Raw genomic sequence first — 15,360 nt, forward strand, 5'->3', positions numbered from 1 at the left:
AAAGACCTCATTACAAAGGCATCACAGCAGAGTCTGGAATGCTCGTATCAAGGGCATCACTGACAACGTCACAGGAAGTCGTTCCCCAATGACTCTCGTCACTGGATCAACAAAAGAGGATTTCCAGCATGGGTGCCCTAGCAGGACCGGCACCCCAGGCTGAGACACCAGAGCGGGCCGCCGCCTGAAGGACACTGAGACGCTGCCCAGAGGAGCTCTGGAGAGCCAGCACGGAACCAACTGCAACATCCCCACAGCGTCGGGAGGTGAGTCAGGGCGCAAGTCATAGCGAGAGCCGTGACATTAGTTTTCTCCATTGGGCAAACATTTGACCATATGACACCATTACTGGCCCAACAGCATGAGAGATAATAGTGTTGGGTCTGCTGGGAAATGGTGATCATAAACATGATCAAATTAGAGCTAATATCTGGAGTGAAGCCACAAAGAAAATCTGTAGCAGCATTCAATTTTCAAAAAGGGTGACTATGATAAAAATGAGGAAAATGGTTAAGAAGAAGCTAAAAGGATCAGCTGCAAAGGTTAGGACAGTAAATCAGACATGAACATTGTTTAAAAATATCAGCTTGGAAGCCCAGACCGGATGCATTCCACATATTTACAATGATGGAAAGAAGAGAGAATGACAGCAAGAATGGTTAAAAGGTGAAGTAAAAGAGGCTTTTAGAACCAAAAGGATATCCTTCAATGAATGGAAAAAGGACCCAGATGAAGAAAAAAGCAACTTAAGTGCTGTCAAGTTAGATGTAAAGCATTGATAAAGAGCCTCTCCTTCCTGCTTAATTTGCTTTGACAATTGGGCGGAATATACACACAGGCATTCTGGGGGTATAGTTTGAGCAGAGCAGGGGCAGAATTGTGATGTATATGCATATTTTATAAAATACGCATGCGCTCCTTCCACTCCACTGTTTCCTATCTCTGTTCCTATTTTCTTCTGTTTGCCTCCAATTTAATTTTTCTTACTGTCCTTTAATTGCTGCATTTGTTTTCAAGCTTTATGATATATTTATTGTAAACCACCTAGTGGCACTTTGTGCATTCAGGCCATACATCAAGCACCCTCAAATAAAATAAATAAAAAATAAAAACATAGCAGTTAGACATCTGATAATGAATTTACTGCTTCCCCCAAAGTATTCTTAAACTGTGCCTTGGACATGTATCTTATGGCCTCGGAGATATGTTTTCACAAAATTCCTCAACATAAGAATGAGATAGTTACCTTTTCAGGCGCCCCAGTCTCTTTCCAAATTCAGACTTGTGTAAATGGTATTCATCCAGCCCTCCTAACTAGCTGTTATCCATGGACTCTTTTCCAGCATTTAAATGGATGAGTCCATCCCTGCATTCACGATTATGATTCAGACTTTAGTTGTTGCAACCTGATTCTTGAAGATGTGATCCAGAAGAAGACTTGTCGGCAAATATACCTCAATTCTGCTCTGCCCCCTTATTTTCATGACTGATGCAGTTCAAAAGCTGACAACTCTCTTATTACAAAGTGACTCATTTTGCCAGCTACACACTTCAATGTCAACAAGGGCTTCTATTAGGATCTGAAAACACAGCTAGAGAAAGAACAGTGACAGGCTTTCTACTAGCTTATTATATGTTTTGCTGTTAAGTCATTTTGCCCAGGAACACAGCTGGACTTAAAACTTTTGTCATGTTGCTCTTTCATCAGGTATCAAAATACTAACTGGTAATTTCCGTCTATCTTTTGTCTGACCCAGAAATAGATGCTCTGAAGCTCGCCCATCAGAAACAGAAAGCCCAGGCGAAACGGAAAGCTACACCAGTAGTGGGAGACATGCAGCCACTGGTAGACGCTCTGCCAGAACTTTCGGAGCTGATTACTATCGGCAAGCCAAGAGATGCCAGGAAACGACAGAAAACGTAAGTGTGGTGGTGCAGCAGGTGCCACAGAACATGCCATTGTAGTGCGTGGCCCTCTGACTTAAGGCCAAAACAGGAAATGGGATTTCAAATTTTACAAGTGCATTCACTTCCATTGTAGAGCAGTAAATTCTATTTATGCTAAACTGTGATACTGTAGAAGAGCCCAGCATGCTGCTTCAGATCTAGGGGTTCATAAAACTAGCGTGTGTTTTATCAAATGATTTTTTTCTGTGAATTTTCTCAAGAAAGCCAACCCCTCTTAAAAACATCTCAGGTGAGCAGTTGTACTGGTTTCTGAAAGAGCTGAGATCTTTATCACCAGGAAAAATGAAGTAATGGAGGTGGGTGAAGAGGAAAAAGACAAGCATTAAATGATGACCAATGGCAATGTTTCTCAAGGTGGTCTTGGGGTACCCCCTAGCCAATCTGGCGTACAGGACATCCACAATGAATATGCATGAGAGATATTTGCATGCATTACCTCCATTTTATGCTGAGTCATTGTGGATATCCTGAAAACCAGACTAGCTAGGGGATACTTCAGGACCATCTTGAGAAATCTGTGGTAGTTCAGTTTTGAATGACCAGTCAGCATGATGGGGAATGGAATTAACCATACAGGTTCTATTGTAATCCATATCCATGTATATCTGTAATATAAAAACATGAACTATAGTCCAAAGAAAATTCCTAAATTGCTCTTCCAGTGCAATGGCCCTGTCTCCTGCATAGGTATGGGGCAGGGCAAATGAGGACCTTTGAGTATGTTGGCTCACATGCATCATCCTTTGTGACTGCTGTCTCTACTCAGTTAAGCCACTGAGCAGGACAGGCCTGTTCTCCAAACTGTTTCCTCTCACCAGAACAGTTGGGCATAGTGACTCAATAAGATCAGGTGCCCAGATCCTCTTCCCTGGGCTAGGTGCTACCAGAACAAAGGAGTAGATCAGTATTGCTAAATTCACCATCTCAAACATCAAGAGAAAATCTAGGAGATTTGGAATACCAATCATGAGTTGCTGAGTTTTCTTTTGTTAAATACAGATAATGTATTTTATTTAAAAAGGGCATGTATTTGCCACCTACAATGTATGCAGCAACCACAGAAGAATGTTTTTGAGGTGAGGATGAGGGATGAGTTCCGACCGCCACCATTTCATTGCTCTGTTTTGCTCTAGAACTGCTTCTGTGCACAGTGGCATCTCAGAACAGTGGTTTTCAATTCCTCCTTATGAGGGTCCACTTTCAAAAGATGAGGTATAGTGGTACAGTAAGTTCATTGCCACCTCAGCCAGCTTCATCATCTCCCTTTCTTCCCTGCCTCCGGTCCATCATCCCTTCAGTTAAATTTTCTTCCCCAAACTCTCCTCATTTCCATCTTCTCCCAGCAGCTGATACAGACTCACTCTTCTCCCATACTGAAGAGATGCAGCTACTCTAGTCTTCCATTCTCTCTCCTCTGTTGTGGTCATCCTTCTCCACTTTAGTTCCTGTTCCCACTTTACTAAATTCCTACACTCTGCAGCTCTCCCTTCCATACCCTTCTTTCCTGCTCTCTAGTGCACTCTTTTTCCTTTCTCCTAAATACTTTCCCTCAGCTGATCTTCCCTTTCCTCATTATTCTGCTGATTCTCCTCCTATTCTCTTTCCTCTCTCGTCCCTACTGCCATCTCTTCCCATCCCCTTTTTGCTATATTCCTTACCCCCTGCTGAACTCATTTCCATCACTACTCCTCTCTTCCTCATATATTCCGTGCTTCTTCTAATCTTCTCTACTACTACACCTGTACAATCCCGCTGTTTTTTTTTTTACTACACTGCCTCTCCTCTTCACCATTCCTTTTCTCCTTTCTCTCTTCCCCCTTTCCTTCTCTTTGCTGCTTTTGCTTGCTTTCTCTGTTTTTTCTTGACTTCCCCACTTTCCTCCTGACTTTCAGCCTCTCTCCACGTCTGCTCTGTGCCAATATCTTGCGCTATGCCTCTCATTTGTTCTCCTGAGCGATATAAAACCAATCAGCTGCAGGAGACAGGGGAGAGGTAGAAGAGTGGGAATACCAAAAAATCTCTCTCATGCTGATGGGGATTGTCATATAAATCAGACTGTCCTCAGAGGTTGCTCCATATACAGCTGCATAGGTTCTCTTCCCTCCCACACATACACACGTTTTCTTGATTTGTATGTGTGCCCTGGCTATATGTACACACATTGTCTAAGCAACAAAATTGCAGACTTGAAATTCATAATGGCTGAGGAAAATTTAGATATCATAAAGATGTGGTCTGAGTCTCTTCACTGGGATATAAGCTGTTTAGGAAGATCAGATTAGGTGGGAAACAGAAGAGGAGCAGATCATTTTGTAAAGAAATATTAAAGTGTAGAGACCCCCCTAGGGTTCTGCATTGCTTAGATGGCAGAGACCTCTAATGGCTCCACTGAAGTATTATATTGTATCCTGGTCATACTCCTGCAATTTCCAGAACGAGGTTGAGAGACCAAGGAAATAATGGTGACAGGAGAACGCTTTTGAAGAGAAACTGGGACTGATATAAAACCCCAACCCCACTTTAATTTTTGTCTTTGGCTCTCCTTGTCATTGTACTTTAAAGAAGGAGGAAACGTCTTTGGCTGGCCAGGTCTACTGTACTACAGATGTGCACTGCTGGGGAGAGTTGACCCAGCACGCCTAGGGAAGTTTGGCTGGATAAGCCAGTGAGCCACTGCTGTAGGATAAGTGCATGAAGAAAGGAGGAAGAAGGTATCTGTGGAGTATAAGAGAGCACCAAGGAGCCACTGATCTGGAAGAATAGGAGATGATACAGTTGATGTACCCTGGATCTGGGCAAGGAGGACCTGGCAGCCAGAAGAGTGACCCCATCTGAATTCAGCTCTGCTCTACAAAGTATTCTTTGGAGAAAGGAGAAGGGATTGAGTCCAGGAGTAGGTTAAACTCTGTTTGCTATTTCTCTACTATGCCATTATTGGATTTTGTTATTCACCCCTTAAGACTTGCAGTAAATCATTGGTTCAGAATAATATCTGATTTGGATTGTTTTATTTGGGGAAGAGGATGTGAAGATAGTGTGGATTTTGGTGCCCTGGGCCTCCAGTTTTATTGGTTCTGTCTTGGAACCCTAAATTTCCTGAGAGTTAAACCTATGTTGCCCCCTTGAAATTGTGCCCCATGTGTGCCGCACTTCAGAAAAATAGCTGTGAAGGTCGCCAGACTTGCAAGGGTTGCAGTCGCAACTGAAGTGCAGGGGATATGGGGAAAGGAAGGAGGTACTATGGATCTTGGATTTGAGAGATGGCGCTAATATGTTCACCAGTTTAATGCTACAGACCTCAAAAAGAGGCTGAAGATTTGAGAAGAGAATTAGTCAGACATATGTAAGGACTTCTTACCTTATGATAGTGTTGTACACCATCATACAGGGAACCTGGTTCAATTCTTAGGCCAGTTTCTACTCCTGTACACCATCATACAGGGAACCTGGTTCAATTCTTAGGCCAGTTTCTACTCCTTGAGTCATCTGGGGTTGAGGATTCTATAGATACCTCCCCACCTCCATGAATACTATTGCCAGCCATCACTCAGTGGTATGATACATCTGACACTGGGGAATTCTAAGTGGAGGACGAGTTACAAGGGAAAAAGCAGTGGGCTTTCAAGAAGGCATCAGGGTAATCTATGTGGAGTGAACATGGTTAAGACTCAAAATCCAATGAGGACTGATAGGCTGGATTTTTTTGAGCAATAACTTTTTTATCACCAAAGTTCTCTACTAATCCATATAAACATCAAAATGAGCAGACACGATATGGGACATGGATGTTGGATTTTGTATTGATCTTGTAAGTGTGATCCCCGTGATCATGAGGTGCCCTGTTGTTTGAAGAAGACTCATCATTTTCTCTTGGTATTGCATTGTATACTAATTGATAAGCAAGGGTACCACTTGCCCTTGCAGCTGTATAGAAGTATGAAGTATAAAGCTAAGGCGTTTTCTAGCTGGCTCCCAAGTTGAAAGCCAGGGGAGGAGTTTGAGTTCACAGAGTTATTAAAAGGAAAAGACTGGAAAGAAACTTGCCTTTTGCCTCCTTTCTGCCACACTGACTGTGTGGGTGCTGAGCTCCAGAGTCCAAGTACTGACAGGCCCAGGACAGAAGTGGAGAGAGGATCTGAAAGGTTTTTCCATTGTTCATTTGTAAGGAAAGTTGAAAGAGAAATTGGAAATAAGGTCCCCTGGTTCACAGCCCACTTCATTAATCTATTCCTCCACTCCACCATCCAGAAGCAAGACACATGTGATCTGTTGCCAGCCAGTGAGATGCAGCAGAGTATCAACATGACGGACTTCTTCAACGCTGACGGACCTCTTCAATGCTTCCTTAGAAACTGGAGTGGTCCCAGTGGACTGGAGAAGGGTGGATGTGGTTCCCTTGCACAAGAGTAGAAGTAAGGAGGAGGTTGGGAATTACAGACCTGTCAGTCTGACCTCGGTGGTGAGTAAACTAATGGAAACACTTCTAAAGAGGAGGATTGTGACATTTCTTGAACTACATGGAATGCGGGGCCCGAGGCAGCATGGCTTCACTAGTGGAATGTCGTGTCAGACCAATCTGACTGTCTTCTTCGACTGGGTGACCAAACAGTTGGATGTGGGAGGGGCGTTTGATGTGGTATACTTGGATTTCAGCAAAGCCTTTGACACGGTTCCGCACAGGCGACTGATAAATAAATTGAGTGCCCTCAGTGTGGGACCTAGAATAACTGATTGGGTAAAAAACTGGTTGAATGGTAGGAGACAGAGGGTGGTGGTAAATGGAGCTTGCGCTGACGAAAAGGATGTCGGTGGAGTACCGCAGGGATCGGTCCTATGGCTGACTCTTTTTTAACGTCTTTGTGAGCGATATTGCGGAAGGGCTGTCTGGTAAGGTTTGTCGCTTTGCGGATGATACTAAACTCTGAAACAGGGTGGACACCCTGTAGGGTGTGAATGACATAAGGAAGGATCTAGCGAAGCTAGAGGAATGGACCGATATTTGGCAACTAAGGTTTAGTCCCCAAAAATGCAAGCTCATGCACTTGGGTCGCAAAAATCCGAGGGAACGGTACAGTATAGGGGGTGTAGTGCTTCAGTGTGCAAAGGAAGATAGGGACTTGGGGGTGATTGTGTCTGACAACCTTAAAGCTTTCAAACAGAAAAAGCGATGGCCAAAGCCAGAAGGATACTTGGGTGCATAAAGAGAAGCATGACCAGCAGGAAAAAGGAAGTGATAGTGCCGTTGTATAAGTCTCTGGTGAGGCCTCATTTGGAGTAATGCGTGCAGTTCTGGAGACTGCACCTATGGAAAGATATAAACAGGATGGAGTCGGTCCAGAGGGCGGCTACGAAATTAGTAAGCGGTCTTGAATGGAGTGGAGGAGTGTCCTAGTGGTTAGGGTGGTGGACTTTGGTCCTGGGGAACTGAGGAACTGAGTTCGATTCCCACTTCAGGCACAGGCAGCTCCTTGTGACTCTGGGCAAGTCACTTAACCCTCCATTGCCCCATGTAAGCCGCATTGAGCCTGCCATGAGTGGGAAAGCGCAGGGTACAAATGTAACAACAACAACAAAGAAATTACAGGGACTTAGGTACCTCAACATGTATATGCTGGAAGAGAGGAGAGAGAGAGGAGACATGATAGAAACTTTTAAATATCTCAACATTTATGTACAGGAAGAGAGCCTTTTTCAAATGAAAGAGAGCTCTGGAATGAGGGGGCATATGGCAAAGTTAAGAGGGAATAGGCTTAGGAGTAACCTAAGGAAGTATTCTTTCACAGAAAGGGTGGTGGAGGCATGGAATGGCCTCCCGGTGGAGGTGGTGGAGTCGAGGACTGTTCCAGAATTTAAAAAGGCATGGGATAAGCATGTGGGATCGCTTTGGAACAGGAAGAATTAGGGGTTACAGAGGATGGGCAGACTGGATGGGTCATATGGCCTTTATCTGCCGTCATGTTTCTATGAGGTAAACACTGGTACCCAGTGGAGTGGAGGAGTAGCCTAATGGTTAGTGCAGTGGCCTGAGAACCAGGAGAACTGGGTTTGATTTCCCCTGTATAAAATATGTAAACTTCTTTGATTGTAACTACAAAAAGGCAGTATTTCAAATCCCATCCCCATCCCCTTATATGATGGAATCATGCTCAAGCATGGTTCTCGAATGCCCTGGGGAGCCTCGTTCACCTAAATGTGTTAAAACTTTCAGGAAGAGGAAATCTAGAAAAAGTTCAAGTGTAACACTTGAAAGATTAGAGCTAAGATTTTAAGCTTAATTCAATAAGCTATCAGTACTCAATGTTGGATGACCAGCAGCAGAGCCTAATGGGTGAATTTGTATACAATGCTGTGTTCGGCACCTAACCCTTACCGTTCAGTGAATCCAGACTGCCCCAATTTGACTGCCCCTATCGGACCGACCGTTCACTTGTCTATTAGATTGTAAGCTCTTTGAGCAGGGACTGTCTCTCTTTGTTAAATTGTACAGCGCTGCGTAACCCTAGTAGCGCTCTAGAAATGTTAAGTAGTAGTAGTAGTAGTACATGGTGAAAATGATGCAGAGTGTCTACCAAAATCCTATGAGATAAGACTTATGAGCCTTCTGGAGCTAAGGAGAGATGAAAATTATTATAGAAGCATTCAAAAGTATAAATAATGCAAAAGAACAATCTTTTTCAGAGGAAAGACAGCTCTAGAACAAGATATCACGCTATGAGGTTATGAGGGGGCAGACTCAAGAACAATATTAGAAATTGTCTTCGTGGAAAGGTTAGTAAATTCAAGAAATAGCCTCCAAGAGGAGGTGGTGAAGACAGAAAAAAAAGGAATTAAAATATTGGGTAAGTACAAAGGATCCATAGTTGTAAAAAAGAGATGGGAAAGCAGGTGATAACTTTGGTCTGTGGCATTGCACCAGGCACTAGATAGGCCTAGTGATGGTTATCTGTTGTTTCATTCAGTGGAAATATAACAATTGTCAAAGAAAAATGACAGTAGGTGAGTAGGCCGCAAGTTGCCATCATGCGTAGGGTCTGTGCATAAGTCCTATCACTTCCCATTCCAGTACATAGACCAGATACTGCCATGAGCCTTTGAGATTAGGAGAGTAGAGTGCACTTCTCAGGAGCTGCTGCTAAGCTGTGGCCAATTACCCTATGACAACAGTACATAACACAGCCCCTGTTCCACATCATACCTCCTCCCCCCAAACACCTTTCTTATCCAGCATCTTACACACCTATACATTATGAATGCTGCTTCAGTACTGAATGCTCAGTTAACCCAACAGCAACTTAAACCAGTCTCCTACTACTAGAATGTGTAGAAGATAACCACTGGCCCATTGAATGTGTGTTTCTGTAACAGTTGCCCAGTAGCTGCGTTCTGAGCCTATCTTCAAACTGAAAAATAAAGCTTCCCATAGTGGCTTGGCTTTTTAAATTAATGCAGCCAACTTGAAAGTAAATAGATAAACAGCTTATTCATACGGAATGGGAAATGCCTGTTTATTGTAGCTTTAATTTTATATGTGTTAATTATTTTTGATTATTGCATTTTATGGGTTTTTGTTTAATTTGCCTAGAGCCATAATGATGGCTGGATAACAGATTTAGCTTAATTTATAATTTGATGATAGAAAGCTAAGGGAGTTAAGCATTCAGATTCAAGATCCATGTATGTGTATGTATAAATATATATAATTAACAGACCATTTCATAATTGTGGCACACATGATTGGAAATACTTTAGATATTGGTAAAGACTATTAATAGATTTGACACTGTGAGAATATGGTGCCCTGCTGGGTACTGAGTATTGCTGTAAGGGATTTTTATTCGTATGTATGATGAATGAAGGCAGGAAAAACATAATAAAACAAGGCTTCCATTCATAAGCAGTATAAAGCATTGATATGCTTACAGGGCATTCATCTTTCACTGCAACCTTAGAACAATAGTTTCCCCTCAGATAATGGCTTGTATGTCAGGTTTGGAACAAATCACACTGGTTCATGGTGATTAGTGAACAAAGCGAAAAATGGAAAATAATTCCATTCAGTAGAATACTTTAATGTCTGACGCTATAATGGCCATTTCTCTTTTTGAATATTAAATTTACCATGATCCCTGGAAAGCTTGCTGTGAACCGCACTCCACCACCACTACCACAACCTGATTTAGAAGTAATGCATTCAAACAGATTTAAATTGGGCTGAATATCATTTAGCTTCAGTGATTTACCACTAAGTTCTAATAGAATGCAATTACAATGTCAGACCCGCAATTGCTCACTTGTAGCCTTTTTGAAAAGGACTTCCACGGGTTCTCCTTGAAACTGAAGAGCAGTGAATCTGCTATTATTGATGAAACACAAATATGTGGAACACACAAAATTACTGGGCTAAACGCGTTGTGATTGGCTTAGAGACTTCCATGTCTCTCAGCTGAGTGAAGCACGTCCAAATAGGACGTTTTTATTATTGCCGGGGGGGGGGGGGGGGGAATGATGGCCAAAAAGGACGTCTTTTTCGATGGGCGTCCTCAACTGCACTCTCCTAGGATCGGAGCCTTCTTGCAGCACGCCATGGAGGAGGACGTTTTTATTATTGCGGGGGGGGGGGGGGGGGGGGGTGACGGCCAAAAAGGACATCTTTTTTGAAGTGGAGCGTTTTTTTTTGTTGTTGTTGTTCTTTTGAGTGAAGGATGTCCATAAACGACGTCCCTGACGAGCACTTAGTTACTTTTATAGAAGTTTTTCAATCCCGCGCAGTCCCAACGAGAGGTACAGACCTCTCGTTAGATTTTCCAGCGTTAAGGCAATCAGAAAAGGTTAGTGCATTTCATTACAATAGGGTTTCTACACAATTTGCTCATCTGCATTCCGTTTTCGTTAGCTGCTACCGTCGTCGGAAAATGGCTCGGAGAAGTATTTAGTACATGCCAGCTCGTTAATGGCTCGTTAAGTTTAGTGCATCTGGCCCTTTGTCTCTAGTGTCCTATGGTAAATGCAGAGTACCATTCAGAAGAGCTCCTGGTATCCAGTAAAGTAGTGTTTTAGGAAGTCATCTGCCCTTGTCTACATCTGATGCCAACCAGTCCCCTATCCCCCCTTTGAAAACCTAATAATCCCCCTCCCCAATGGAGGTAGTCAGGAGCCTGGGCCTTTTCACACATTCCTCCGCCGCAGCAGTGGACTTTTCCCTCCTTTCATTTAACTGCTTCCCTCAGTGGCAACACCAGCCCATGGCCTTGATGTGTCCATTCAGGACATTCAGAGATTAAGAAGTTTGCTAAGGGTAACTTTAGACCCTTGTTTTAAGTTGTTTTTTTAATGTTATGTGAGTGGATTATGTATGTTTTTGTTACCCACCTAGATTTTTAGTTGGGCAGGCTAAAAAATTTATAAATAAATAACAAATAACCATCAACAAATGAAGAAAAGAGCAAAAAGAAACCGAACTATACTGAAAATCACCCCACATAACCCTAGAAAAATCAGTTCTCTCTGAAGATTCCACTGTATTCTTTGATTTGCAATGTTGGCAAACATGGGTTTTATAATTCACATATGTCAAATTGATGGATACATTAAAGAAAACACAACAGATGCTTTCTACATCTTTTTATTTTTTCACTTTTTTTCTGGTCACCTAACGTATGATGATACTAATGGTAGTATTTTGGGTTTTGCTCATTATGAGCAATACTAAGGGACCTGTTTACTAAGGTGTGCAAGCGTTTTAGCGCGTGCTAAAATTAGAGTGCGCTAAACGCTGTAGTTGCTCATATGTTCCTGTGGGCGATTTAGCATTTAGTGCATGGTAATTAGCGCATTCTAAAAATGCTAGTGTGCCCTTAGCATAGCTTAGTAAATGGGGCCCTAAAGGATTTAGAAGCACACAGTGCATTACAGACTAATATTTACTATGATGATATTTGTATAATATAATGGCCAGGGTTATGCACTAGGGAAAATGAACTCTAGCAATGTGGCAGAATGTCTTTTCAAAGTCCTTAGCTATTTGAAGCCTTATTTTTTTTTCTTGCTTTAGTCTATATTAATCAAGATTGTTGGTTTAGTCTATATTAATCAAGGTTTTCTACTGTACTGATATGTTGCATTTTAAGGGTGGTGTGTGTTCTCTCTCAAATTATAATCTGTCTAGATTTTGGGGGGGGGGGGGGGGGTTAAGGAGAGTAAAAGGATCAATATTAAATTATAACCTGCAATGTAGCAGGATGGGTACAAGTCATGCAAAGATGCTGTCTGGCAAAAAGTGTTAACAGGGGCAATAATGCTACTTAGACAGAATACTTTTCATCTGCTGGAGAACAAATTTATTTTAAATTATCAGTTGCCTATAGACCATTGTATCATTTACAGTCAATAAATGAGTCTCAGAACAAAGGCCCGATAAGCAATCAGTATTCCGGTAGACACGCAACCAGCGTAAAACATGACCATTTTGGCAAAAATTGTCAGAAAAGCAAATCAAAGAGCCAACTGATCAATTGAAATGGAATGTCTTTGTGTGGATAATATTTTGTCCTCTCCCCTACCCTCCTTCACACCTGGTGTACTTCCATAATGTTTTGACTGCGGGGGGTTTCTTTCACACCAAAGCAGAGATTATGAATAGGCTGATGACTGATAACAGGACTCTGAAATATCCTTGGACACCTGGTGGGGGGTTTCATTTGATCAGCTGAGTCACTGAGCGTTCTGACAAGGACATCTTACCTTGTGCAGCAGAACGGTAACAAATGCGCTTTGCAAGGGCAGCCGATAGTCTATATTTACAACAAGCAGAGTGAGCCCTGGTCATCACAGCACTAAAGAAAGATAGTTTAATTATAATTCATTATTTTATTTGCATTTGGTTCACACCTTTTTCAGTAGTATCTCAATAGGTGTTTCCCTGTCTCCAGGGGACAATCTAAAGGGCCTTTTCACAAAGCTGTGGTAAGTATTAAGGCATGTTTTCTGCTGCAAAAAATGGCTTACCATGGAGCGCACTGAGGCATTCTGTGGTAATTTTTGGATGTGCACACGCTTTAGTTCTGGGGGCGGAGAGTGGGCGTTCTCTGATTAGTGTTAGGTAGTGTGTCCCTACTGCCTGCAAAGTAGGTGGCGGTAGGGGTCACACGCTAATGGCCATGCACTAATGGGAAAATTCGTGTGTGGCCATTAATATGGAAAATAGAAAAATTGGCCATTTTACCCCGACAGTAGAAATGGCCTTATTGCGTGGGAATGACTTATGTGAGAACATGCTATGGCCACTTTTTACTGCAGTGTGGTAAAAGGGGCCCCTAATTTTGTACCTTAGACTATGAAGGGCAAAGTGACTTGTGCAAGGTCACAAGGAGTGGCAGCTGAATTTGAACCTGGCTTCCTTAGTTGCCCAACTTGCTGCTCTGAACGTTAGGCAGCAACTCCTTTTCGTTAAACAATTACTAACCTAATGTAACTATCTTCTTATTTCAGTTTTGAGGCAACCCTTGAGAATTCTAGGCAAACCCTAGTCACAGTCCTCACACTTCAAATTTCATTTAGCCCACTTCTATCACCCCTCATCCCATCACCCCTCCACCCCAAGCAGTCTGCCGCCGCCGCTGCTGCTATTACATCTCTTCCATCCCCCCACTAACCACAATGTTATTTGAATGAAAAATAAGGGATACCAATTTCTTACATTTGCCTAAACAAAGAACTAATATATTATTGGGGGAATTTATAGATCATGGCATTTAAATTGATGTACCAAATACCAACCATAAAGGAGAAAAGAAACCCCTACGTAAGAAATGCCAAAAAAGAAAGTAAGGGTGGGCCAAAAGACGTCCAGCAAAACAAGTATGAAAACACTTTAGCTACCTAATTTTTTATGCTATCAGTTTCCTTTTCATTCCAGTTGTACTTTATCGTTGATGCTAGATTTGGGTTTTTATTCAATTACATCCTGTTTCTTGAAAACATATCTGATAGAGCACTTGTGACCCCTGAAGCAGGAGGCTCTCCGCCGAAACAAGGCCCCGTGTTTGGTCTTTTCAACTGTTGGTGCTTTGTTAATAAAAGAATGTTTTCATACTTGTTTTGCCGGAAGTTTTTTTTGTCTCACCCCTACTTTGTTTTTTGGCATTTAAGTTGATGTATCATTGGTGTATGATGACGTTCCTAAGCAATTGTTTATTATAATGCTGCTATTAAAAAAATTACTAAATATTCGGACTTCTCTGGTTATGAGCAATAAGGAATGTATCTAGTCTCTGGGATCTTGCCAGGTACTTATTTGGTGACAGGATTCTGGGTTCAGTGGACATTTGAGCTGATCTGGTACAGCAGTTCTTATATTCTTACAAAAAATTTAAACCCAGCAAGAGAGAGAGAAACCAAGATCTTTCTGTAAAGTGAATGCTACATACCTGTAGAAGGTATTCTCCGAGGACAGCAGGCTGATTGTTCTCACTGATGGGTGACGTCCACGGCAGCCCCTCCAATCGGAATCTTCACTAGCAAAAGCCTTTGCTAGCCCTCGCGCGCCGATGCGCACCGCGCATGCGCGGCCGTCTTCCCGCCCGAAACCGGCTCGTGCCGGCCAGTCTCATATGTAGCAAGACAAAGAGAAGGGAAGACACAACTCCAAAAGGGGAGGCGAGCGGGTTTGTGAGAACAATCAGCCTGCTGTCCTCGGAGAATACCTTCTACAGGTATGTAGCATTCGCTTTCTCCGAGGACAAGCAGGCTGCTTGTTCTCACTGATGGGGTATCCCTAGCCCCCAGGCTCACTCAAAACAACAACCATGGTCAATTGGGCCTCGCAACGGCGAGGACATAACTGAGATTGACCTAACAACTTATCCAACTAACAGAGAGTGTAGCCTGGAACAGAATAAACATGGGCCTAGGGGGATGGAGTTGGATTCTAAACCCCGAACAGATTCTGAAGCACTGACTGCCCGAACCGACTGCAGGCAGTAATGAGATGTGAATGTGTGAACAGATGACCACGTCGCAGCTTTGCAAATCTCTTCAATAGTGGCTGACTTCAAGTGGGCTACCGACGCTGCCATGGCTCTAACATTATGAGCCGTGACATGACCCTCAAGAGCCAGCCCCGCCTGGGCGTAAGTGAAGGAAATGCAATCTGCTAGCCAATTGGATATGGTGCGTTTCCCCACAGCCACTCCCCTCCTGTTGGGATCAAAAGAAACAAACAATTGGGCGGACTGTCTGTTGGGCTGTGTCCGCTCCAGATAGAAGGCCAATGCTCTCTTGCAGTCCAATGTGTGCAGCTGACGTTCAGCAGGGCAGGAATGAGGACGGGGAAAGAATGTTGGCAAGACAATTGACTGGTTCAGATGGAACTCCGACACAACCTTTGGCAAGAAC

General features: G+C 42.9%; 1 protein-coding gene across 1 annotated transcript in view; it reads left to right on the plus strand.

The window, feature by feature from the left end:
- The window catches only part of FAM207A (family with sequence similarity 207 member A), a 208,415-nt gene that overhangs the window by 175,447 nt on the left and 17,608 nt on the right, over nucleotides 1-15,360 (plus strand). Inside the window, exon 4 of the mRNA XM_030209306.1 lies at nucleotides 1,758-1,920. Within this exon, the coding sequence (XP_030065166.1) occupies nucleotides 1,758-1,920 (163 nt within the window). The remainder of the gene's footprint in view (nucleotides 1-1,757; nucleotides 1,921-15,360) is intronic.

Source organism: Microcaecilia unicolor, chromosome 7, assembly GCF_901765095.1.
Source record: "Microcaecilia unicolor chromosome 7, aMicUni1.1, whole genome shotgun sequence".
NCBI classification, from domain to species: Eukaryota; Metazoa; Chordata; class Amphibia; order Gymnophiona; family Siphonopidae; genus Microcaecilia; species Microcaecilia unicolor.